The 27,671-nt window shown below is 42.6% G+C and overlaps 1 protein-coding gene across 3 annotated transcripts in view; it reads right to left on the bottom strand.

The window, feature by feature from the left end:
• The window catches only part of PTPRM (protein tyrosine phosphatase receptor type M), a 605,094-nt gene that overhangs the window by 428,392 nt on the left and 149,031 nt on the right, over nucleotides 1–27,671 (bottom strand). For all 3 annotated transcript variants that reach the window (XM_031439160.2, XM_064481603.1, XM_031439166.2), the window contains exon 2: nucleotides 18,471–18,593. In XM_031439160.2, coding sequence (XP_031295020.2) covers nucleotides 18,471–18,593 — 123 coding nt within the window. The remainder of the gene's footprint in view (nucleotides 1–18,470; nucleotides 18,594–27,671) is intronic.

Below are 27,671 nucleotides of genomic sequence, written 5' to 3'. Positions count from 1 at the left end.
GAGAACTGGTCTGCAACTACGGTGTTTTGACACTGAAGTAGAGCATCTCTTTTGAGGTCATCTTACTGCAGATCTGACCAGGCTGCCATCGAAGGAGCTCGGAGCTACACCCGGCTATCTCCCTACACCCCGATTGAGTCACTGGCAGCCTGGGGCAACTCAGGCTCAAAGAGTCCTACCCCAGTGTTATTTTTGAGAACTTGGCACATTAAAAAATGCAGACATGCCAAGATATAATCTTTAAATAGTGTTAGTTTAAATGCTTACATATAAACACTTTAAACCCTGAAAACATGATTTAGTACAGCTGTGCTATTCATAAGAGAATAAAACAGATTGAAAATACTAATTCGGTGGACACGGTAGGTGGTGTGATCAGCAGTGAGACACAGCTTTGGCTATTTGATGGACACGTCCTACTTTCAATCTGCTTCACGTGTCTCTGTGCCTTAAAGTTCATCCTTTTTTGAAGATAATGCTGAAGGTCTAAGTGTGAGGCTTGGGCCCATGGCCCCCACACCCCCCCGCCCACACCCACGTCACAGTGCGTGGATTCAACATCCTGAGCCTCCTGATCTTGACTCACTGTTGAAGAAAACAGTGAGAAGGGGGAATGACTACATTTTAGCCACATGTCTACTGTTTCCTCTGCGCATGGAGAAAGAGAACCGCCTGTGACAAGGAAGTGTCCTAGCAGGTCGCAGACGGACCAGTAAAGACAGTCTATGTCTTCATGCGGCAAACTCACATTGCCCATTCCAGCCACGTATTTGGTATCGTGAGCAACTGATTTCTCTTTAACTGGGAGGTAAAAACAAACACACACAGGTGTCAAGACAATTCAGTGGGGGAAGGACTGATGCATTCATTCGCTACAGCAGCCATAAAAAAATACCAGAATGAGGGGCATAAGCAACAGAAATGGCGTTGCTTTAAGTGTTTGGAGATCTGAAATTTGCAAGCCTGTGATGAAGGGGCTGGCAGGAGTGCTTTACTCTGAGTTCTCTCTCCTTGGCTTACAGGTGGCCTGCTTCTCACCATGTCTTCCCAGGGCCTGTCCTCTGCGTGTGTACATGTCTTTCTGTCTTTTAAGGACACCAGTCACACTGGATTAGAGACCCCCCGTATGGCCTCATTTTAACTAAATAACCTTTTAAAAGACCTAAATTCTAAATACAGTTTTATTGGGGGTTAGGACTTCAAAACATGGATTTGTTGGTGGTCACAACTAAGTCCACAACAGATGGTCTTTTCAACAAATGGGATCAAGGCTTTGGGAGATACATGTACCAAAATAATAATAAAATGCTTAGATCCCCACCTCACACCATATACAGCAATTAACTGGAAGGGATCCTGAACCTAGATGCAGAACATTTAGGAAAAAGGTAAATGTAAAACTTTTAGGAAAAAAAATAAGAGAAAATCTATCTGATCTTGAGACAGAACACCAAAAGCAGGCTCCACAAAAGAAAAAAAAAAGATCAGTTGGACTCTCCACCCGACACTGTTCTAAGCTCTTCACACATTCTCTCTCGTTTCATTCTTAAAACAGCATCATGATATAAGTAGTACTCTCTTCATTTTACAGATGAAGAAACTGAGGCTCAGAGAGGTCCAGTCCTTTGAACAAGATCCTAGGGTCAGGAGGTCCTGAAGTCAGGGAGCACTTACTAAGGATGCTAACAGCTACCTTCTATCAGGCACATCATAGAGAGAATCAGAATGCATCCTAATGCCTCCATAGAATCAACACCTTTTCTAAAGCTGAGTACAACCAAACTGTGGTTTGGGGATCTACCTATTACTGTCTCCAAGTTCAAACATGCAAACTTCCAGCTTTCGGGTGTGGGATGTTCCTGGATGTGGTCCTCACACAGTGTGTAGGGAGAAATCTCAAGGGCCAGCTACATAGGTAAGCTGAAAACCAAGCTGAAAAAAATCTGTTTCACAGGAAAGAAACCATATTTTAAAATTTGTGATTGAACTTAAAAAAAAAAAAAGTATGATGTGTCAGTCACATAATCAGTGGGCATCAAAGTTCGAGAAATGCAGGCCCCTACAATGAGAAGTACGCAACCCAGGAAGACGAGCACAGGTGTTGTCAAAGGATGGGTGACAGAGGTGCAGCGAAACCACGCAGCACTGACGGAGCAAAGCAAAATGGAAGAGAACAGAAGCAGCGGGGGCTGCGCACCCCTGGATTTCCTACAGTGAAAGAAAAGCCAGAGTGGTATTGACATAATACCTCTACAGTACACCACTCCTCCCAAGCCCAAGGTTAAACTGAATCTGATACATCACATCAGACCACTATGAAGAAGAATCTACAAAAATTAGGATGATGTCATCCGTAAATACCTTTTGGTATCAATAGCTTTAAATTACGAGTTGGCATTTTGGTTTATTAGGAAGCTCCTTCAGATGTATTAAAAATCTGTTTACTCTGAGCATTGATTTTTTTGATAAATGTATTATCCGGAGAGGTTATATGCAGTGATTTCCCTGGAAAAGCTGACATTTCTTCAATGATATTTACTTTCCTGAATTAAGTAGCAATACATGCTCATATATCTTTGCTGTATCTGGGAAATTATCTTCTCAGAGTTCAGGTAAGAGAATATCTGTTTCATAGAAATATTAGGGCTTGGTTTCATAACAGAGATCTTAGGGAAGGCTGCAGGTGTGTAAGATCTACTAGTTATGGATTAATTCTTCACTGACTTTTACATTAAAACACCATAGAGTTAAAGTTAATTCTCAAAACTTATTTCAGTCAATTAACCAGAATTTTTAAAGACGGCTTTCCTTTAAAGAAAAAGAAAGCCATTGTTACATTCAATTTCAAGAAATTTTCTCTTATAATAATTTACCAGGAAGGACCAGGACTATTCTTAAACAAAACCCTCAAAGGCCAAGTGTGGCTGGGGCTGCAAACCAATCACTCAATGTTTTTTTCTTCTTCTGCAGGTGAATCTCACTAAACTGTACCCCCAGCTGCTCTTGCAGGTTGGGGGACCCCAAGACTTTTTTCTCTCCCCTTCCAAATCTCATCCATAGAAATCTCCCACAAGGGTCCTCCACAAACTCTCTCCTTTGCCACCTAGGTGTCCACTTGAGGGCCATCTTGCTAAATTGCTAAAGATGCAGAGTCCTTTTCAACCTGGATGTCTATCTGGAAAAGGGTTCCCAGACCAGAAACATCAGCCTGGATCCACTCTAGACTACCGTATGCATCGAAAATCAGTATCTCTGGTGTTAAGACATTGAGATTCTGAGATCTACTTCTCATGGAATCTAGCAATTTTTGCATTCTATAAATTCTTAGCAAAAAAACAAAGAGCTTAATTTTCTTTAGAAAGCTCTTTAATTTTAAAATAAGGAAACAGATCACAGGACCTACTGAGTCTGGATGAATCGCATTCTCAGGACTCATTCAATAAGTCAATAGACGTTTGTGGAATCATCATCGCATTTGCTTCACAAAGACTTACAGAGTAAGGGAAAATGTCTCCCATGAATCTAATTAATGATTGAGCGTGGAAAACAACCTATCTGTAAACTGCATCTTCCAACGATAGAGAAAGCCTAGTAATACAAAAATATGATAAACTACTAGCCCCTTAAAGAACGCCTGTGGTCATAATCAGGTTTTTTATTTGCTTGTATGACTGTTGAGTTGTTTCCCTTTTTTTTTTTTTTAAAGTATAGTCAGTTTACAATGTTGTGTCAATTCTGGTGTACAACATGAAGTTTCAGTCATACGTATACATACATGTATTCATTTTCATATTGTTTTTTCATTACAGGTTATTACAGGATATTGAATATAGTTCCCTGTGCTGCATAGTATACACTTCTTGTTTATCTATTTTATATTCAGTCCCATTTGTTTTGTTAACAAATTCTCCCTTCCAGTTTTCAAGTGTTAGCAGCTGCTCCCATGAGCGACCCCAGGGCATTACCTTTTTTTTCCTTCTTAACGCACTGGCGCTGTTCATCACCTCAGAAAGAAAGCGCTGGACTTAAGGATCTGAAGAGCAGTAACTCTCACCCACCGATTAGTCGAAATAGCAAGAAATGCAACACATAGTATGACTCTCAAAGGCTCCTCCACAATTAAAGTTTTTGAAAGGTTTTGTTGGGTTTGTCAAAGCTGAAGTCTTAGAGCTCTCTTCTGTACATCACCTGAACTGAGTGGCGTAAGTCAATCAAGGAGGAGAGAAAAAAAAATCACTTGAATCCAAACACCCCTTGGAACCAAGGCTGTTTGAAATCTGTCTTTGAATGAGTGGGTTTGTAAAAAGCAAGGGAGGGCAGCCTCGCTCCACTTCCCAGGCTGACCTCAGAAAATCTGCAACCAAAATTGACCCTGCTGGCTGGAAAAAGACCAGACCTCTGGGATTTACTCTGAATCACAGCATGGGCAGGATGTAACCTGCAGAGGGTTACAGAGGATTTAGACCTGCTCCCCTGGGCTGCAGGGGCTTCTCTGCTCTTTGTTTTGCCAGGCATACATCCTTAAAGAAAATACCCTTCTTATGTACCAGGGATGGTCACTAATGATGAAGGCCTTATGAAACATGGGAATAAACAAGAGCTCTTAACTGGACCTGAGGAGGGGGTGGAGGGGGAAGGGCAGAGGGCACGGCCAGTAGCTCAAATGCATAACCCAACACTGCATCTTTATTTTTCATATTTTTTTTTAATTTTGTTTTTTATTGAAATGCAATTGATTTACAGTGTTAGTCTCAGGCGAACAGCAAAGCGATTCAGTTATACATGTACATACATATATATTTTTTCTTTTCAGATTCTTTTCCATTAGAGTTATTATAAGAAACTGAATACAGTTCCCTGGGCTATACAGTAGGTCCTTGTTGGTTATCTATTTTATACACAGTAGTGAGTGTCTGCTAATTTCTGACACTGCATCTTAACCGGAAAAGTGTGGCAGAGTCAGGGGAGGGGAGGAAGCTGACCGTCCAATGAACGAGCAAAGAACTGCACGTCTCCATCTGCTGGGAGATGGGAGGAATTACCCAAATTAGAAAGTGACTTGGCTTAATGCTGATTCAAATTTTTATTAACGATAAATTAAACAAGAACAGAAAACACCACCTCCTTTCAGGGGTAAGAAACTGTGGCTGGCCAGACCAGTCAAACCTAGAGTCTTTTTTTTTTGGTACTTAAAGGTTGGGATGAAATGAATGACACTCCGTTTCTGTTTCCAGTGTCAGGACCAACAACGTATGAATCAAATACAGGCATTTTACCAAGACATACTCTCAGTCAGCGAGGCAGCCCCTCGCTCCACACAATTCCACTTGCGAGAGGAGAAGGGTGTACCTGGGTCTCCTAGGGGCAGCTCCACCTTCCACAAATGGGCAGGTGGCCACTTCCGGCTCGAGGTCACGTCGATCAAACCTTCTCAGGAAGCCTCGTTAACGTTGTTCTCAGCCTGCAGGGGCCTCCACATAACAGGGACTTTCTTTTTTGTTGTTGTTAATGGAGGTGCTGGGGATGAACCCAGGACCTCGTGCATGCTAAGCATGCTCTCTACCACTGAGCTATACCCTGACCCAGCAGAGACTTTCTGAAGTGAGTCCCAGCCCTCAAAAGTCACTAAAATGGGTACATGATTAGTAGATTAAATTAATTCTGAGTGAGGCTCTGACTCTTCATGAATTTCATTTTCTTTTCCTCCGTTCAGTGCTTTGTTCTATTTTCATACTTGGTCTTTCTGTCAAATAAAGCATGGCCTCCTGCTATGCAGGTTTGTCCAAGACGTTCTTTTTCACTCAGGGATACAAAAACAGTGCCTGCCCACAGCACATGCTTCCTAAATAAGTATTTATTGAAAAAGGAGAAGAGTTTCTAGATCTAAAAAGAGCTACAAAGGTAATCCATGTCTGTCTTCTGCCTTAAGCTTAAGTATTTTTTTTAATCCCAAACTCCTAATTTATCCCTCCCTTCCCTCTTTGGTAGTCATAGCTTGTTTTCTATGTCTATGAGTCTCTTTCTGTTTTGTAAATAAGCTCCTTTGTATCTTTTTTAGATTCCACATATAAGTGACATCATATGATATTTGTCTTCTTCTGTCTGACTTACTTCACTTAATTTGATAATCTCTAGGTCCATCCATGTTGCTGCAAATGGTGTTAGTTCATTCTTTTTTATGGCTGAGTAATATTTCCTTGTGTATATACTCAAGCTTAAGTGTTAACCATCTATAATAGCTGTAAAAATCTATAAAGATCACCAGATTCCCCCAGTAACTCTTTCCAAGGCTATATTAACATTAAACTCAAAAAATATTTACCAAAAAATCCCCTTACAAACCAGAAAGACTCACAGACATAGAAAGCAAACTATGGTTACCAAAGGGGAAAAGTAGGGGGAGGGGTTAAATTAGGAGTCTGGGATTAATTTATATACACTACTATATATAAAATGGATAAACAACAAGAACCCTGAATGTAGCACAGGGAACTATATTCCATATCTTGTGATAACCTATAATGGGAAAGAAACTGAAAAGAATATGTGTATATGTATACTTGAATCACTTTGCTGTACACCTGAAACTAACATAACATTGAAAATTAACTGTACTGTAATTTGGAAAAAAAAAAAAGAAAATGTATCTCCATCATGACTTTTAAGTATTAACAAATTCTGTTAGCACTCATGTCTTTGGAAATGAATGTGTTATCTTCCATAGCAGGACTATAGGAAATGTGTGGTTGGTAAGTTCACCTCTAGGATTTGTTATCAATTCATGTGCAATTTCTATCAAGCGCAATTCCCATCTCCCCAAATAACGCTCAGCCATCTTCATATCATTGCGCCACTACACACTTCAAAATAAAGGAGTTGAAATTATTTTATCATGACTGATATGACAGCCCTGCAGTTAAAAATCTCAGAAGCAGCACTACTGAATGAATTGATACAGGTTTACCCATAATGAATAAGTTTAAATAATTTACTTTATCCAATCCTCAGCTGTCCAGAAAGCCTACCCCCAATCTCAAATATATGAATATTAATCCTACTCTCAAAGTTTTCTAAAGCATGAGATTTCGTAAACTGAGTGTCACAAAATTAGTAATATCCAGTTAAGTGGCTTTATAGGATGTCATTTGATGTATATTATTTCATTTAAAATGGGTATTTATTAGTATAAAGAACTTTTCAATAATAGGAACAAACTATATTGTCCTTATTCAGAAAGCAAAAGAATGATCACACTCAAGGATATCCTTTCTGCAATGTAACTGACCTGTGAACCACGCAGGGCTTAGGGGCATCGACCCTCCGCAGAGTCAAAAATTTGGGTCTAACTTAGAGTTCATCCTCTGTATATGGGGTTCAGTTCAGCAGCCACAATTCAACTAAGTGTGGATCATGCAGTGTGTAGTATTTACTGTTGAAAATACCTGCATAGAAGGGGAACCACGCAGTTCAAACCTGTGTTGTTCAAGGGTCGACTGTACTTACAAAATCTTTTGCCTTCTTTCTTTTCCTTCCAGACTCCTCCAAGCCTTTAACTGTAAATCATCAAGGGAGGCACATCTCTTAGGACGGACTGTGTCAACAGTTCTCAAAGTATCTTTCAGGGACCCCTGAGATCCCCAAGACACCTGCAGGGAGTCCCCAAGGTCAAAACCGTTTTCCTGATAACAACACACTGTGTGACTATTTTTCCCATGTCGACCTGTGTCAACCTCAGTCACTAACACGTGGACATCCTTGCTCTGATGGCTGATGGAATGAATGCTTAGGTACTCTGTTTTCAAAATTACTCAGTCTTAATTTCCAGCCCAGAAAATGTAAATGATAGTACCCGCATGATCAAAAGCTCTTTGGATATTTCAAAAAAAATTTTAAGGGTGTACAGAGGTCCCCAAGCCCAAAGAGTCTGAGAACAATTCAACAGACAAGCCCCAAATCTCAGTGGCTTCACATAGCAAGTTCTTCTCTCACTCAGGCACACGCCCCTGCACTCAGCTGAGTGTGTGTGTGTGTGTGTGTGTGTGTGTGTGTGTGTATGAGTGTGTGTGAGTGTGTGTGTGTTGGGAGCAGGTAGTTCAGTGGAAATCGTTTCTACACTTTGTCACATCTCAATGCTTCCACCATCACGGAGGCAGGAAAAAAGGAAGAGGCCTCAGGGCATCTCCTATCGGCTCCAGAAGCTTCTGCCCGAAAGCAACACATGTCACATCCACTCCCACTTCAAGCCGCAGCAGGTGTGGCTGCGCGTAAACCACAGGGGCAGAGACGCTCACGCTCCCCCATCTCTACACTTTGAGATGCAGAAGCAGCGACAGCACCCCCTGATCCCCGGGCGTCCCTCCCTTCCCGCCGCGCCTCTCCTCCCAGCTCTCTTCCCCGAGTCACTCGCCCTCCTAACTCACGGTCACAGGGCCTCGCCGACACATTTCAGGAGACACGTGGAGAGAGACGACTTAGGTATGACACACACAGGGCCACAAATTTAAACTGATTTTTTAAAATTTCAAAACAACTGCAAAACATCAAAGTTAAACAAAGTATCTGACGGTAAAGGCTTGCCGAAGCTAATACACAGTGCTACTGTGTAAGTGGGTGTTCTAAATGCCTATTTCACCGACGTGTAAAACGAATTATTTATAATAATTTGTACCATCAACAAATGTCCGACACCTTTTTATGAGAGCAAGACCCAGATCAATTCAAATAAATTAACATTCCTGTCTGGACGGACTCTTCAGGCCCCAGTAACAAATGCACGTGTCAATGGTGGGCTGACCCCATGCCCCATCCGCTGAAAAATACAAACTGTATCATTTTGTTTTCCAAATAACAAGCATTGATTGCAGTGTTAGAAAGGTCACTTGTCATCAGCTCAGTCATTGACCTGCTGGCAAATTGCAGCCTGTCACTCTGCAGTGAGCCCACACCGTGGGGAGGAACCAAGGCACACAGTGTCTGTAGCTTATGCCCGGGGAAGGAACACCATTCCCACAAGGTGTGTGTTTAACAGGATGAGTGTCACAGTCAGCAGAGATGGCAAGAGGAGGCAGCTGGAAGGGAACGACTAAAGCAAGGTCTCATCATTTGCCAAAAGGACGACCAGCAACCTTACTGATTCCTATTTGGTTTGAAACGCACCACATCAAAGCTAATCTATACCTCCAAGTCGGACACCAAAGATGTCAATATTTTGTACATTTTCTATGGGTCACAGAAGAAAAGATGTTCCCCAGAAGGAGGCAGGGATAACAAAATTAAGAAACAGCTCCATTAGAAAATATTAGGACGGGTCCCTTGGAAAGCAAACTTTCAGTGGCTCCCCCTCTGGGGGACTGTGGTATCCCCACGCTGGCCCACACATAGTCAGTTGTCTGGATTTGTCCGCCCACCACAGAGAGGAGTTAGGCTTGTCCAGCCGGCAATTAATTAAATAACCATTCTTATTTCCCTTTCAGCCATTTAAGCTTTTAAATATCACTTCAAGATACAATTTATCACCGTCTCCTAGAATAAAACATCAGTCAACTGCGCATTAAAGGCCACTTATTTAAAATAATGATCTGCACGATGGCTTCCTGGAGCTTGCCAAGAAATTCTGTACGAAGATTTTCTGGGTTCAGTCCCATATTAGGGACAAAACACCAATGAAAGAAAGCACGTATCCAAAAATAAAATTTAATAATTCCTTATGTATCTTCTTACAAAGACCAGTGAGCCAGCAAAACATCTACCAGTAGGAGAATGAGCTTCATACTTAATTCACCCACTGAGGCATGAGATCATAGCGTGAAGGTTCTGTCCTACTTTAGAAAGTCCTAAAATTACATCCCTGAAGTTCATCGCTCTAAATCGGTCCATCAGCTCCGCTGAACCTCTCCAGTGAAGACCAAGGAATCATCCCCAGGTGCTCAGAAGGGAAGACGTGGGTCAACCTAGGTTTTTTAAATGTAAGTATTTTCAGTGCAATTTGACAGGATAGCATTTTTCCTAAGACGCATCAGTGGATAAGATGTGTGTTGGCCCTAAGTCAGTGAACCTCCAGGTATCTTTTGTTTCCCAATTTATACTGAAAATTTTGCTTAGTTTTAAAACTAGAGAAAAGTTGAAAAAGTGGAATAATGAATACTTAGACATGCTTCACTCAGACTTAACAGGTGTTGACGTCATACCGCAGTTTGCACACACACACACACTTTTTAACGTAAATCTAAGAACAAGGAGATTCTCCTACATGTTCATAGGCTTTGTGCTACTTATTTACTAACCAAATTTCCTCACCACATCTTTTCCTGATCCCTGGTAGGAGAAATTCTTTATTTTCCTCCATGCAGACGGAGTCAATTTCTTTCTTGTGGCCTTTGTCAGAAATCAAGAGTCAAATCACCCCGTTCCCTGAGTCCTCCACCAGCTAAGGACAGGCTCTGGGGTCTTCCCTCCAGCCTCACCCCTTCCCCTCCCCATCCCCCATGTGCTGTCTGCACTCCCCCAACTCCCGCCGCTCCTGAGCAGCCTTGTGGAAGCGTGTGCTTGCCCACTGTCCATCACTGCCTTGGGACAGAGCACTCCTCCACCTGGCACGCCCACTTGCTTTGGACTCACTCCTCACACTCTCCTGGCCCCTCTCAGGGAGCCACCTTCTCCTGGAGGCTTTCCTCTTGCCCTCATCATCCCCATCTGGGCAGCAGCCTGGCCCCATCACTTCTAGTCTCCTGGGGTACAGGACACATGTCATCGCGACATCCCAGTGCCCAGAACACACACAGAGCCTCACCCAGCCAGGGCCCCAGAGAGGGAAGGGTCTTCCATTTCCTCCTGGTCTCATGGTGAAAAGAGTAATCCACACTTAACTAGTTCTTCTTTAAATGTATCCATCTCTGAATTCTTGGGCCATAGGAAGTCCCGAGGGCAGTGGAGGAGGCGGGTGGAGCTCTCTGAAGCACGCGGGCGGACTCAGTGAGCTGGAGCCCTGGGGCAACACAGAATCACCCAGGCCTTCCCCATGCCGAGTGTGTGTGTGTGTGTGTGTGTGTGTGTGTGTGTGTGTGTTTGAACAACTTCATGCTACAATTCACCTGCCATGGCCCAGCCATCTAGCACATCAGTGGCTCACCCAAAACCTGTCTGATGCAAAAACCCTGCTGTCCATCAGGAGAGGCTGCTGCTCACTGGACCCAAGTGGCCAGTCTTCCCAGGCCTCAGGCTCTCTGGTCTTTAGCCTAAGCCCTGCTGCCACACCTCTGTGGTCCAATTAGCTCAAAGGACTGCAAGACTGTCCCTAAGTTTCCCTTAAACCTGCTGCCCCTTCTTCTGACCCCCATCTATTCCAGCAGCGTGGCCAGGACCAGCTCCAGTGTGCCTGAGCCATGGGGCAGCATACAGCACACACAGCAGGTGGGAGCTGGCCAGCTCTTGGGTGTGAATTTCTTGGCCCCGCGATCACCACCACCCCATGGTCCCATCGCCCAGGACACTTCCTTGTGAGGCTCCCCCCTCCTCTGCGCAGACTCGCTGAGATCACAACTCCTGTCATGGTTGGCCTGCCTGTTTATCCCGACTTGGCTTCGCATAACTCTTCTGATGTCATCCTGTACCATTTTACGGGAAATTTCAGCAAGAAATAAACCTATTATAAAAACACATGTTTATACATACAGGCTCACTTGTATACTTTTTAGCAAATATTAAAAAAAAAGTTAGCTATGGTTCTTCCCTTCTGTGACAGTTTCCAATCAGCCAAGCCAGGGTTTTAGATCAAATCTGAAGAAGAACATTTGTGGGACACTGAATATAAACTACTGAAATAAGTGGTCATACATAACACATGGCCCCTTTGAAAACATTTAACTATTAAAAATCAAGATGTTTTTCAAAAAAAAGAATGACCTCCCCCCATCCTGAGAGGCTTAGCATTTGAAACCTGCATCACTGAAAACATTACGCCAAGCGGAATAAGCCAGACACAAAGGACAGCTACTGTGTGATTTCACTCACACGAGGGATCTACAGTGGCCAAATTCAGAGACAGGAAGTAGCATGCTAGGGGCCAGGGGCTGGGGGAGGGAGGAATGGGGAGGGAGTGTTTAAGGGCTGCAGAGTCTCAATTTGGGAAGATAAGTTCTGGAGACAGATGGTGGAGATGGTTGCACAACAATGTGAAAGCACTTAACTGTGCACTTTAAAAATGGTCAACTGTATGTTACGTGTTTTTACCTTTGAGGGGAGCACGCCGTTTACACTCATGTTAAAATGAGGCTGCCCAGGGCCCTGGACTGTTTCACTCAGAACTCCCCACAGATTACTGATCAGAAATGGGTTGGTTTTTCTTTTTTTCATTATCATCTGAAGTTATTTTTCTACATTTTGTAACTTAGAGACTGCTGACAGAACACAACCTCAGTCCAGTGTCTTCCACTGTGTGTCACCATTCCCTGTTTCAAAGCTAATTGCAGAGCCACTCTGAGCATCACCAGGGTGATGGGAGTAAAATGCAGGGATCCCCATCAGTGACTGTCTACATCTTGGATGGGAGGCAGGCATCCCACTACAGGACACCTGAATGAGACACTCAGATAAGAAAACTTCACTTCCTGAGTTCCGCAGCTGGAAACATTCAGAATCAACTAAAATGACAACAAATTCAATGACCCACCTCTCAAATTTTAAGGGTTATTTTTTATTATAAAGTTAAATTTAATCATAAAGGAAATATGTGAAGTAGAAATGATAGGACAATTACCTCGAATCCTACCATCCTGACAAAAGCAGTTCCGTACCTGGATGGCCTTCTTTCAGCCTGCTCTTTAATCCGTTCAGGAATTTTATGAAGATCTCTAACTTTTGTTTCTTATTTGGTATCACTTAGAAGAGAAAATAAGAAATTGGCACACGTTTGTAGCAACACGGATGACCTGGAGGTTGTCATACCAAGTACGTAAGCCAGAAAGAGGAAGAAAAATACCATACGTTATCACTTAGATGTGGAATCTAAAATAAAAAAAATAAAAGGACTTGTTTACAAAACAGAGACAGACTGACAGACTGCCACTTGCTTGGGATTCAGGGTTTTTTGCTCTTGTTTTGTTTTACTATGTGTTTTTAAGACAAGGCACGTCCAAGAAAGCTAAATTTGATGCTATGGTGTGCTGAGTCTGATCAACTGAATTCTGTATTACCTTTTAAGTATCTACTTTCAGAAAGTCATTAATTAATGATGGGAAACCTGGCCTTATAGGATATGGTCTTGTGGTAACCCAAGAACGATCTCTTCGGACTGAGAACATAGGTGCATCGCCAGGGAGAGGATCCCGATTTGGTTCACTGAGTGATGAATCCCATGGATCTCAAACAATGCCTAGCACATAGCAGGTGTTCAATAAATATTTGTTGAATGTTGACAGATTCAAAGACAGAAGGAGATAATTAAACAACTGTGTGAATGTTCTGTGCCAAAAATATTACTCACTAGATTCACACTGAAACTTAAGGAGGAAAAATGTCTTTTCAAGCCTGAAGTCTTCAGTTGTTCATCACTCACTCAGCCCTGTATGAGCCCTCGAGTGTGAATAAATAGGGAAGTCTCCCCTGTCAGGAGGAAAATATCCCTGCTGAATGTACCCCAAGAGGAAACTTCAATTTCTTTGTCAATTTGTCATCTTTCCCAAAGCAAATGTATGCAATGTCTTTATTTTTATTTTTTTCTATTTTCTGGGTCATTGCACTAAGAGTCCATATCGTTCCTCCATCTCGCATGTCACTTTCTCTGCCTTTCACGTGGGCACCCCCGGAAATGACTCAATCCTTAGTCATGGTGTCTCCATGAAGATTAGCAACCCTGCCATTCACAACTTGCAGCACCTAACACTGAGATGTGAAGGCCAAGTGAGGTTGCCCAGGATGCACACTGTGCAACCTGGGAAAGCCTGGTGAGTATTACATTTTCCCAGCACTAGGACCCAATTTACTTTATTACAGCCTCATTAGAGGTATGATATCTTCAGGGGACTACGTGCAGCATAAATAAATGTCAATTTCATGAGTACCAAATGGCTATGGTTGTAAACTACTTTTACATTTTTAACACTATAGATGGATTTACTGTTTATTTTTTTTTAAAACAGGATCTCAATTTCTAATACACACAATGTGGAACATATTATTAAATACCCAAGTTGTAGAACTGGAGCACTCAGGCCCAAACACTATACTTTTAATGAAATAGAAAGACATCAACCATTGTCAAACTGTGCTGATGTGTCTGCATCACAAGACACTTCTTAATTAATACTTCTTAGTCTACACTGATGATCATACAAGGCACTGCAGTGTACAAAGTGATGGAATGTAATGGAGCTATCAAAATGTACCAAGTTATTGTTTGGTTATTTAATTAATAAATACGCTCTGTGCTCAGAGCATAACCCTTATGGTAAAGTTCAAGGAGCTTCCCGTTGCTAATGGAGATCAATGCATAGGAAATTAACCACATGCTTCCCAGTGACAGAGAAACCACGTGTGGAGATTTTACCATCAGGAAAACTGTGTGGCTCTGTGCTAGCTGCAAAAGTCACATCTACCACAACATAACTGTTGGCTTCAAATAAAAAAATTTATATGGCATCTGGTATTTATTTATCCTAAATACGTACTTCCATCGCCAACGTCACAGCTTCAGAGCAGTTATCAAGTCAGCTTGTATAAAGCTCCAGATTGTACTTAAATGTTTTAAAACGTGGCTAAAAATAACTTTACACATGAAGATACAGAGAAACAAACCCTGCAACACTGAAGCATCATTTTCAAAAAAAAGACACAGGAAAAAGTAAAAATTTAATTACCATAAATTTAAATATCAGAGTAAAGATTTTAGTCTCTTGCTGTTTTAATTTTTAAATTCATCTTGATGGATTATTTGCTTATTAGAATGACCACAGGCCCATAAGGACTTTGCCATGAAAATATAAAGGCAATCACCGTGCTTTCCAATAGATAGCAAATTCACGGGAAAGAGAAAATTCCTACTCATCGTGGTTTTTTTTTTTCTTACCGATTTTACTAGCCCAATGTTTGGAAAATATACAATCTGAAAGTGAAAGAGAATGTGAAATACTCTTTGTTAACAGTTATAATATGAATACAGAAAAACATTATAACATAAGCCACGGGTCCAAAGCAACAATTAGAAGCTGCTGCCAAAATGGTCTAAGACAGAAGTCGGCAAAATTGTCCTGTAAGGGACCAGATAGGCGGCGTCTAGGCTTTGTGAACCCTGCAGCCTCTGTTCCAATGACTCAGATTGGTCAGCTTGAAACCAAATATTTAGCAAGTGGCCACGGCTGTGAGCCAGTAAAACTTTGTTTATGGACACTGTGATGTGAATTTCATGTGTCACAAAATACTGGTATTATTTCGAATTTTCAAAACTATCTAAAAAATGTAAAAACCATTCTTAGCTTGCAAAAGCCACACAAAAATGGGCAGCTGGCCAGATGTGACCAGCAAAACATTGTCTGCCAACCCCCAGAGGCATCACAAAACCAGCCTGCCCGCACACGCAAGACCAAACACAAACACCCACGCAAGAACAAATTCAACAATATTTCTGGTAAAGGTTCTTAAAAATTAACCCTTATAAAGCTTTGGTTGTATCTCAGTTCAAAGTGCACTGACCCTGAGAAATCGATGAAAGTCATTTCTGTTTGAATGGGAGAGGGCCAGCATTGGAATTTGTTACTGAAAGGAATAGATCATTCCATACATACTAATGAAAAAGGAAGAGGAGGAAGAGGAGAAAACCCTGAAACTAAACTGTATTTAAAACTCACAGCTGTATATACATACAGAAACTCCGTTTTAAGATCTGCACCTGAGGATAGCGTCTGCAAGCTTGTGAGATGGTATCTCCTTACTTCTAACGGTGATATTTCATCGAGAGTTTAACTTCTCCCTTTTGGGTGGACAGGTCAGCTGGGCACAGGTCCATGTCCTCTGCATCACACTGGGCTTGCAGTAAGACGGCTGCTCTGACAATACTTCCGGTCTATACCACACTTGATTGTATGCACTTTTAGATTGCTCACTAATCGTATTCTTGTAATTCTCTTCCGTAAGTGGATTAAGTTCCTAGAAAGAATCGCTCATCATCCTTCATCTCCCACAGTAATCATGTTTACACTAGGGCTCAAAGAAATTTTTTGATGACTAAGTTTGTTTAATAAATAGTAGGAAAAAGTATGCAAGTATCTGAGGTTCTACATTACGGTAAAACATTGAGTCTGATGGGAGAACCGTCACTTCCCGGAAGTCTTATCTGGACCCCTGGCCACAGGCATCGTCAGAGGAGAGGGGAGAGGGGCCAGACTTGCTGCACCCAAACCACCCACGTGTCCCAGCCCTGATGTGCACCCTGGCTGGGAGTGAATGTTGAGGAAACACCTTGTGTAACCATCAGGAGCCAGATGGAACTGACACAAGCAACAGAAGATACAACACTCAGGGATCTTAAGTGACAAAGGCCTAACAGTAATCACCAAGTATTCCGCTCATCAACAGAAGTAGAACAAATTCAAACAGAACATTTAAATGCCCCCAGTTCAATCTTCCAAAGACAGAGGGCCTTCAAAGGCCAAACACCTGCAAAGTCACTTCGCTGGTGTTGCTTCAGTGACCGGACTGATTGTTCCAGGACATAACTGGTCTTTGATGTGTTTTACCACCTTTTTATGGCCTTTGCTAGAAACCCATCCTTTCTGTACTGGAAGCCTGGACACCTTGGTCTGAGATGGTACACTGGGACATCGGAAAGAAGAAAAGGACAAGACAGTAACAAGAAACTCTTCCTCCCCCTCCTTTATGGAGGGAGGTGGGTCATCTGGTGACGAAAATAGAACTCGCAGAGGCTGAAGACAGTCCTGCATTATGGGGGCTCCTGTGTAGTCAATTTTTTGAAATTAGGCTTAAATCTAAAGGACCACAAAAATGAAATCAACTACCTACAGTGGAAAATTATAAAACATTCAGCAAATTAGAAGATAATAAACAAAGAAAACCTGAGTGTGCTCTTGTGGAGAAATCTCCCAGGGCTAAATCTCAGTTCTCCCATCCCATCCCCAATACCTCTCCCCCTCAGCCAACCCCAGCCTCTCCGGACACAGGCTGGTTCTCCAGGGAGATGGCAGGTGAGGACCAAACGACTTCAGGATGAGAAGCCTCTTGGAAAAGACATCTCCCCCGAGGGTCTGCTATGCTGGCCTCCCCCACTTCCCCCATCACTGACAAGAATGAAGCAGGGACTAGAATCTAGAAAACAACTAAGGTACCAGTGACTCCATCACAAGTAACATTCAAATCACATACGGACAAGAGAAAAAGAGAGACAGGACAGAAGACCATCAGCTGTGGGGAAGCCACCCAGAGCTAGGAAGATTTTGGAGTCCACTAAAGCCACAGGGCCAAGGGGCTCAGTGACGCTTTCCCTGGAGTTATAGGAGGTAAACGTGGGATGCATGCGGCAGGAACGCGGTGGGCATCATAACTGGTAAAGCTTAACTAAGTGAGAACAATGTTAAACCCCATTTCATGCTTAAAAGCTGCCTTCCCAAGATTACTAAGTGTAAATATTGCTACATTTAGATGCATTAATGAAGAACTTCATAGGCATGAAAAAGTATAAAAACTGCATTTTCTCTGAAATCCAAATCAGAAAGACATGTATTATGGTCTGAATCCTGAATGGGGCACACTCATCACCCCGTTTGTCAAGTGAATCTGCAAATCTAAAATTGTAAAATTGCAGTCCAACACCTCAGCCTAAAAATGGCGCCCGTTGGAATGATCAAGCTTCCATCTGAGTAGAGTCTGTGAGTCACTATCCTCCTACTCTTCCCGCCAAACGAGAAGCAGAATTCTTGCTGGTGTTCCGTGGACCAAATGTTTCTCGCCCTTCAGAAAATTTACTTGGCACTTCTGCAGCAGAAGAAGTGTCAACATGTGAGCACCACCATTTTATCAGAAAGCTTTCAAGGTCACTGGTGTCCTCCCAGATTCCCCAGGCGCCAGACAAGACCTCCCAAGGTCTCCTGTTTGTGATGGACACTTTGTTATTGGGATTCCTCAGCTAGAGCTCCACCCACTAGACACATTTGCCAGAAGAGACATCAATCTATTTCCCATATCTGCTGCTTGAGAAAGGATCGATTGGGTAAAGCCCATTAATCCAGCGCAGGTGTATCAGAGCTAAAGGAAGTAAACTTTAATTTGACTTTAAAGGGAGCCACGCAGAAGTCAACCCTCGGTCATTGGTCCTCTTGTACCATCATCACTAGCTAATCAGTCTGCCACCTCTCTCAAAGACCAAGGCCCTCACTCATTCAACCAATACCCAGTGAACATCTGCTGTGATTAAGACTCCTGGATGCCTCTGATTTTAAAAAGAAAATGTAAAACTAAAATCAAACCTGATGGCATCCATGGATCAGAAGTTGGTTTGGTCAAGGTGTTCACTTGCTCCCAATTGAAGTCATCATCTTCAGCTTGGCTGTATCCACAGGTGCTATAAGGCTCATCAAAGAGGCAGCCACCTAAAATGTGAAAGAAGGAAGAGTAATGTTAGTAACAACCGAATCTCCGGGATAAGCTATGATGACTGCAAGTCCAAGTAACCGTAAAGCTACCTGATGCTAAACTAAATTCAATGTGGCCTTCTTCCTCAGGAGCTGTGGGTCCTGACCCCCACTGCATCCTTGCTAAGCCCTAGCTGAGTAACAGCCATGCCTTGCCAACACTGTTATATTACACTGCCCTATACTGTCCTCTCAAAAGGAAACCAACATTTGGTTTGTATAATCCAATGGAAAGTAAGACCTCAGCAAATTTATGATTCATATTTTTCAGATTCATATGAATTTGGAATAATTTATCTTGTGTTCAGAACTTTAACAGAACCATGCTAGGTGTCCAAGGTGTTTTCAATAGAAAAAAAAATTATAATTTGCCCCCAAAAATGAAAAAAGAAATGCTTTCACCACAGCATTGACACAATGGTGGGGGACAAAACACAGTAGAGACCACAGACAGAGCTTACAAAATATTTTTCTGAGGATTATTCTAAATCTACCATAGAAACAGGTTTTCAATTAACAGAGGTTATACATTTGCCTACAGTCCACACAATTTTTAAAGGCAAGAAGAAATGCAAAACTAAACATGTGGTAAACATCTGCTTAATTTTGATGTTAAAAATGAAGCTACTGAAATACAGAAACAAAGAATACATGAAAATGCACTAGATGCAAAGCAGGTTCACTGTTTCAGCATCCTGCAGTACACTGATGATTTTAAGCCCCACCCCACAACCTCTTAAATGTCACCCGCTACTTTGAATTATTACAGCAGCCAATCTTTTCCCCAGCACTTCACATTGCAAAAGTGAGTGATAATATCAATCATCTTAATTACCATGAAAATTCTACTGCCCATTATATAATGCTATTAATGACATTAATTAAAAAGATTAATTATAATCACTTGCCAAAGACGAGAGTTAAGGGTCTGGTCAAGAAAACACAAATACAAGAATTTAATTACACTGTGGCTGTAATGTGTCCCCTGGTGGCAAGAAGTAAAACAGCAATTGCATGAACTCAGAGGTAAAAGAGATGTGAAGGGTCACGTTGCCCAATTTCCACCCAAACGCTTACATCAGTTCTACAACCTTCAAGGCAGACAGATGGCTTCTGAACAGGGGAGGCGCTTGGAATGTAGAAAAATATCTCTACCGTGTAGACAATGCCCCGTCAAAAGGCCCCAACACGGCTTCTTGAAGTGTACGCCCATTTATCTTAGCTTTGCCCCATGAAGAGACAGTGAAAACTCTCAGCGCCTACATAGGAAAGCTGACTATTTGAAAGGAGCTGTTAAATCTCCACATTCTTGCCTCTCCAGGCAAACTTGCTCCCCTCCCTTCCTCCCACTGGAAGGCTCTCAGACGTCCGCCATCCTGGCAGGAATTCTCTGACCACCGTCAGGTTCATCCACTCTCTTCCAAGCCAGTAACTCCCCATCCAGCAGCCTGAATTCAACCAGCTACCTCCCTGGACCTCATGTCCTTCAACAGTCTGGGCAGAGTGTGGGTCTGTGCTGAGCTCCTGGAGCCTGGAACCCCACACGTCTTTCTCTTTACTACTCCCATCCAGCTATTTCAACTCCTGCAGTAAGGCAAGTGACTTTCTGTCCACATATCCTTTCTAAACCCCGTCTCACTGCTTGCAGCGCCTCCCCCAGCCTGTTGAGAGCTTTTGGAACCTCAATTTCATCATTCAGGTCTTAGTCACCTACCTAGCTTTGGGTTTTCTGCAAATTTCATTAACCAGTCTTTCTGCCTCCAAATCACTGACAAAAAATGTTCAACAGGGCCGAGACGGGGACCTCAGGCCCTCTTAAGAGGTGTCCCCCAGCTTTCTGAGGTTGTGTCACTAGCTCCAGGCATGACGGTGAAACGAGTGGCCTTGGACACTGTCTTCTGTGACACTTTTAACAGAACTGACAGATTACATTCTTCTGGGAACAGAAAACTCATTACAAAGATCGAGCATTAACTCCATATTTCACCTTGACAACAACTGGTAATTTATACTTCCTTCTCACCCAGCCTTAACAAGTTCAGAAACAAAGCGGATTTGTTGAAAGCACAGAATGCTAACAACTTTCCGATTTGGGGTAAGAAGTGTTAGAAGACTATGCAAACATTTATGAGAAATACCTTCCCTTGGTTGCAAACCCTAATTTTGACATAGAAAATAGCTTCAGCACTGTGGAAATAAGCCCAAACAGCAGTAGCATTAATAACATTGAAAAGAAAGAAACAACCACGCGTTTTGACAGAAAAGCACCCCCCCCCCCCCATGGAAACACAGGCAGAACTCTGAGGAAAGTCCTGCTGCACAACCTTAAACTGTGAGAAACAGCTTCGGGGGCCCACAGTTCAAGGCTGGTTAAAGACCTGGCTTAGGGAGCAGCTGCTGGCACTGCAGGTGTAACCCAGCATAGAGGTGAGAGCCTGCACGGCTGACAGCAAACCCCAAAGACTAACACGACCCTGGAGCAGGGATGCAAGTTTCCCATTGCAGAAAGCTGTTCTCATCACCTGAAAAGAAACATAAAAAGAATGTTCTGGTTCTTTCTGGACCCACAGACAATGACTGAATTACTGTTAAATGGGAAAGACTGTGAATTTTCACAAAAGATACACCCCACCGCACACCAATTTTCAGACCCACCACTGGCCTTCATCCAACTGATGCAAGACGCTAAAATTAGCAAAGATGGTTTGTTGAGGTTAAAGTGAGATTAAAGTCAACAACAATGGGATATAAGCAACTAAAGAAAGCACAAGGAAGCCTGTAGTTTTCAAGGCAACTATGTGTAGAGGTAAAATGAACAGGTTCTGGGCTCAGAAGCCTTGCTCTTCCCCGTTCGTGCCCTGGTGGCTTCATGTCTGTAGATAAATCGTCTAGCCTCTCTGAACCTCGGTGTCTTTGCCTATGAAACAGAGCTCACATGTACCTCACATGGTATTTCTGGCAAATCAGTTAGGTAGCAGGTGTAGCCAGTCGAACACAGTGTGAGGCACGTCCCCCAATATCAGCTATTACTAGATCTTAAGCCCTTCTTACCCTCCATACCTCCTACAGCAATGGCTCTCTGGAGTTCATTTCATTGCGAATAGTTACAGCACAGCCCAGACCCCAGCCCCGCCTCTGTGCGCATGCCCACTCTTAACACCGGGCCTGCCCTGGCTGCGCATCGGTATTCTGCTCAGATGACGAAGAAAAATACCATATGATACCACTCGTGAGTGAAATCTAAAAAAAAAAAAAAGACACAAATGAACTTATTCACAAAACAGAAACAGACTCACAGACACAGAGAACAAGCTTGTGGTTACCAGGGGGGAAAAGGCGTAGGGGAGGGACAAACTGGGAGTATGTAGATACTAACTGCTATGTGTAAACTAAACAAACAACAAGGTCCTACTGCAGAGCACAGGGAACTATATTCTACGGCTTGTGATAACCTGCAATGAAACAGAATGTGAAAAGGAATATATATATGTATTATATATACATATATATATCTGAATCACTATGCTGTACATCAGAAACTAACACGCATTGTAAATTGACTATACTTGCATTAAAAATTTTTAAAGAGGTGAATGTAAAAAAATATAGTTGCAATATAGAATTGGCAATGTTAAAGTGTACTTTGTAAGGAGGTGAAAAGTGTGGGCGTTTGTGCAGGAACACAGCTGTGGGCTCCTCCCTGGGGCCCTGGGAGCAAAGCACGGAGGCCAGCTACAAGGGAGGGTTTGGGGCCAGTGAAGAATGTGATGAGGCAGCAAAGTCCCTGAAATCTAGTGAAATGAAGCATTTCCAAAAATATGTCTCCTCCATTTTCAGGATAACACAGTTTGTCATCGTGCATAGGACCGCGATCAGCAATAAATTGCCAAGGCTCCTCCAGAATTGTCTTACTTAGACCAACGCCCCACATCTCATGGCTGGACCATGTTCTTCCACCAAATCCAGGTATATGATTTCTCTCCTGTGGAGGAGAATCAGGACTAAGTCAAAGTCATGTACAAGATGGAGAGAGGTGATGCAGGTGGGAGGGGTGGCGGTCTGCATCGCTCATACTCTCTCTCTCACGGTATATCACACACAAACACACACGTGAGCTTGCCACATGCCCCCATCATACCCTGGGAGAGGCTTTCCTTAGCAACTCTAAATACAATGCACAACTTGTGCTGGAGAAAGGAGTTGTCACGCAGAGGGAAGTGTCAACTGCTCAGGTAATGGGCAGCCACCATGATGACGTCTGCACAGGGATGCTGACTGCATGTTCCAGAACACGCAGTGCAGCCCAATTACATGGAAATTAAATCAGTAAAATCGAAGAAAAGGGAAAGTTAGAAAGCTGGTAAAGTAGAGCAGAGAGGAAAAATAAGGATGAGATTATCTGGGGATTAGGGCTGGGGCTCCACCACCAGCATCAAGCCATAAACAACGTCACTGGGGCCACTCACAAGCCCTTAGCCACACGTCTTACACTGAGCTTTGGGGCGGCCAGTGCCAAGAGGACAGTATGACTGATGACACAAGTCACAGTATCTATGAGAGAATATTAATACTAAAACTAGTAACAGGGGCTTACATGTATGGGGGACTTGTTTAAGCCTCATGCCAATCCTACAAAGCAGATCCTAAAATCCTGGTTTTACAGATACAGAAGCCGACACACAGAAGGTCCCAGGTCTCAAAGCTCCAAGAGGGTGCAGCAGAGATTTGAACCCAGGCATCCTGTCTTGAGAGCCCACGTGCTTAACACTATCCCCCAAACTGAAAGGTGAAACGAAAGATAGCTCCTAACCCAGAGGCAACGATCTTCCCAGGGCCTGGGGAAAGCGATCAACACGGATTAATGAATAGGGTTCCCAGGAGGGCAGAGAGACGGGGTCTGGGTCTATTCAGGACCACGCCAGGATGGCACATCGCCAGACTTCAATTAGAGAACCTTGACTTCCTGGGAGCTCAGTGACTCTAGGATAGAAGCTGGGCTATCCCTGAAGGTGGTCTTTATGAATATCGCTTCTCTCAACAAAGTCTTAGTGGGCTACCATCAGCTGGTGAGTTTTTCCACCAACTAAAAAGTACAGCTCATCTGAGCTTATTACTAAAGCATGCTGTCGTGTGCCTCAGAAATCAGAAGAAACCATTATTTCTTTCATGAAAACTGACGAGTCTGAAAGGAACAGGTGTCTGGAAGTCTAGGAATTCTGCTCAAAAGTAATTTTGATTATAACTCTACCTCGGTCATCTTGATATTCTCTAGAACTGGTACATGGTAGGCATTTAATAAATGCCTTTTTCTTTTTAGAAAACTGGCTAATGAATTCTCCAAAACTCTATGCAGAATTTGGCTACAATAATTTTGCCTAAAAAGTTTTTTAAGTGTAGTGTGATATCCACTTAAACAATGAAAGCCGTATGAACAGAACCCCACAAAATACCCAGCACCATCCTGGTGTACTCCAAGATAAATCAGCTCCAAATGCATCTATATCACTGAACTTGTTCATTTTTCATTATGGTTGAGAACTGTAAACTGGTTAAATGTTAATGAAGTCTCCACAGATTATGGCTTTTGCTTTAGAAAGGTTGAACTCTTTTTTCTTTTTCCTGGCAATAATTAGACAGCAAGGCTAGTTGTCTATAAAGGTCACTCACGATTTATGAAAATAAAATATTGTCATTTGCAGACTGGAGGGGATTTACCTTCCTCTTTCTCTGGAACACCAGAGAATTACTCCGTAGATCCAAGAGGGGCATGACATCATTAAGACAGAAGCTATAATGGAGAGGACGGGCCGCTTTTTTCTCCAAAGGGAACCTTACCAAGTTCTTTCCCATGACAGTTCTATATCCTAAAACAACTCCAGGACTGGAGAGAAGACAAAGGGAATCAAACTGATAAGGATTAGGGCCCACTCTCCAGAGCAGTATTTAAGCAAACAGTTTTTGCTTGTGACCACAGTCGTGACATCTTAAGCCAGCATACCTACATGCACATTTTACAAACCAAATTTATCTCTACTGAGGTACACTGACCTTTTTCATTTCTGTTCTATTCAATTTTGTAAAAGGTTGGGTCTGGGTCCACAAAGCTGATTTCCTGATCCTTCAAAGGATGCTACCAGTAGCCTTTAAGGTTTGGAGGTGAGATGCATTACCTGGGACTCTCCTAAAAATGATCATACTAGGTGAAGCAGTCAGATGGAGGAAGACAAATATCACTTACACGCAGAGTCTTAAAAAAAAATGAGACAAATGAACTTATTCATAAAACAGAAACAGACTCACAGACATAGGAAAAAAACTTGTGGCTACCAAAAGGGAAGGGGGTGGATAAATTAGGATCTTGGGATTAGCAGATACAAATGATTAAATATAAAATAGATAAACAACAAGGACCTATTATATAGCCCAGGGAACTCTATTCAATATTTTGTAATAGCCTATAACGAAAAAGAATATGGAAAAGAATACGTGTGTGTGTGTGTGTGTGTGTGTAACTGAATCACTATGCTGTACACCAGAAACTAACACAACATTGTAAATCAACTATACTTTAATTTAAAAAAAGGAAAAAAAGTTACTAGTCAACACTTGGATGCAAGCGCCCTCCTAAGACCACCAGAATGCAACCAGTGATCTGCAAAGACCCCCTGGCATAACAACTACCGTTTTGTGAACATCTACCACGCACCAGCCAGATGCTGCTTAAGACAACAGACAGTCATTATTTCATTTAATCCTCATAACCAGTGCAAGACTACAGTCTCAGTATGTCTAATCAAAGAACTAACTTGTCCCAAAACAAAACCCAGGCAAATGCTGCCACGCGTTATTTCATCCTACAAAGCCTGAAGGGAAGCATCAGTGTCCTTCTTGCCAGTTGCTGATGACGGAGTACCTCTCCGCCCCAAATTCACGCTGTATTGTTTGCTCTGTGAAAACGGACCCAGATCCTCTGACTACACATCCTGTCCCAGTAGAGGGTCTGGGAAAGGCAGGATGGGAGGAAAGAGTGAGACTGCAGAGGTCCCTGGAGGGCTCCCGGTACGCACAGCTTCAGGAGCGCCACAAGGCTGGAGTCTTCCAGGGCCCGGCTCTGCAGGGCGTGGTGGCCAGGAGTGCCCAGCAGGCAGCCAGTTGCCCCTGCTCCCCTCGGGGGCTTTGTAGGTGAGCACCCCAGACGGACACCTCCATGAACAGCCTTCCCGGCCACCCTAGAGGACACATCCCCTCCAAGGTCTATGTATGTGGCCCCACTGCGACTTCCTGCCACCCACTGGGCCCAGATCCCAGCTCTTACGGGTCTTCTCCCAGGACTTCTGTTTTTGCCCTAGAGCAGTGGCATCCTCACATCTGCTCTTCCTTGACTCTTTTAAAAATATTTATCTTTTTATTTTTTAAATTGAAGTATAGTCAGTTTACAATGTGTCAATTTCTGGTGAACAGCATGATGTTTCATTCATATATATACACACATGTATTCTTTTTCATCATAGGTTACTACAGGATATTGACTAAGTTCTCTGAGCTATACAGTAGAAACTTGTTCATCTATTTTATATACAGTACTGTGTATCTGCAAATCTCGAACTCACAGTTTAGCCCTTCCCACCTCCCCTCCAACCCTCCTGCGGTAACCGTAAGTTTGTTTTCTATGTCTGTGAGTCTGTTTCTGTTTTGTAAATAAGTCTGTTGGTAGGAACGTAGTTTGGTGTGGCCATTATGGAAAACAGTATGGCAATCCTCAAAAGACTAAAAATAGACTTACCCTATGATCCAGCAAGCCCACTCCTTGGCATATATCCAGAGGGAACCTTAATTCAAAAAGATACAAGCACCCCAATGTTCACAGCAGCACTATTTATAGCCAAGACTTGGAAACAACCTAAATGTCCATGGACAGATGACTGGATAAAGAAGTTTTGGTATAATTATACAATGTAATACTACTCAGCCATAAAAAAGAATAAAATAATGCTGTTTGCAGCAACATAGATGGACCTTGAGATCATCATTCTAAGTGCAGTAAGCCAGACAAAGAAAGAAAAATACCACATGATATCACTTATATGTGGAACCTAAAAAAAAAGACAAATGAACTTATTTCCTTGACTCTAGAGCATTCCTCCCACTAGCCAATCTCTTGTGTTCCAATCTGCTGTTATAGTTTGTTATTTTTTTTTATATATATATTAAACCTTCCTTGTTCAAAACATTGCCTGGTTCCCATCTCCTGATTGGATCTTGATCGATACATCCCTAAATCTGCAAATGGCAGCCTGGAGTGGTGAAACACCTCGCCCAGAGTCACAGAAGGTTTGGTACAGAGCGAGTTCAAGGGAGGTCTGCGTCCAAAGTTCATACCCTTGCAAGCCTGCCCATCTCCACCAGTCACCTGCCTCCATGAAGTGGGTAAACAACCAGCTGTGGTGCTTCTCCACCGACTGTTACATGGATTATATTGTAAATGAACTCTGGAAAGTGCTGCTTCTAAGACGCTTGCGGAGGAGGACCAAGTGTTAATTTTACATACACTTTGTAAGATATACACTTTGAGTTGTTCTGACTTGAACAGGTTAAATTGACTTATATACTCCAGCAATCATTCTTCTTGGTATAATTACAGTCCTTTTAAAGTCATTTTGTAAAAAGACTGCAATACTCCTTGAGGAGATTTCTGGAACATTTTTCTCATTTGTTCTAAATACAGAATGACCCCATTTAAGGCAGCCTTTATCAAATGCATAAAGTATTAAATGGGACTCTCTACAGAGAGGGCAGATCAAAAACTAGTGCTGAAAGAATTAATGTCATATGTTCTATTTTCCTAAAATACATGTAATCTCAGGTGGTCCTTTCCGTTCATTTCAAATTGAGAGCTGTGAGATAAATGGCCACAAACCATACTTTTCAAAGGATAAACAGAAGTGAGCTGTAATATACGTAATTGTTTAAAGAGTGAAAAAAAACCCTGCATCAACAGACAGAAGCCACTGCTTTCTTCTGGTAAATCAATCCCGG

The sequence above is a fragment of the Camelus dromedarius genome, chromosome 32, assembly GCF_036321535.1.
Source record: "Camelus dromedarius isolate mCamDro1 chromosome 32, mCamDro1.pat, whole genome shotgun sequence".
In the NCBI taxonomy this organism is placed as follows: domain Eukaryota; kingdom Metazoa; phylum Chordata; class Mammalia; order Artiodactyla; family Camelidae; genus Camelus; species Camelus dromedarius.
The sequence above is the reverse complement of the archived record's forward strand: the minus strand, read 5'-3'. Positions and strand labels throughout refer to the sequence as shown.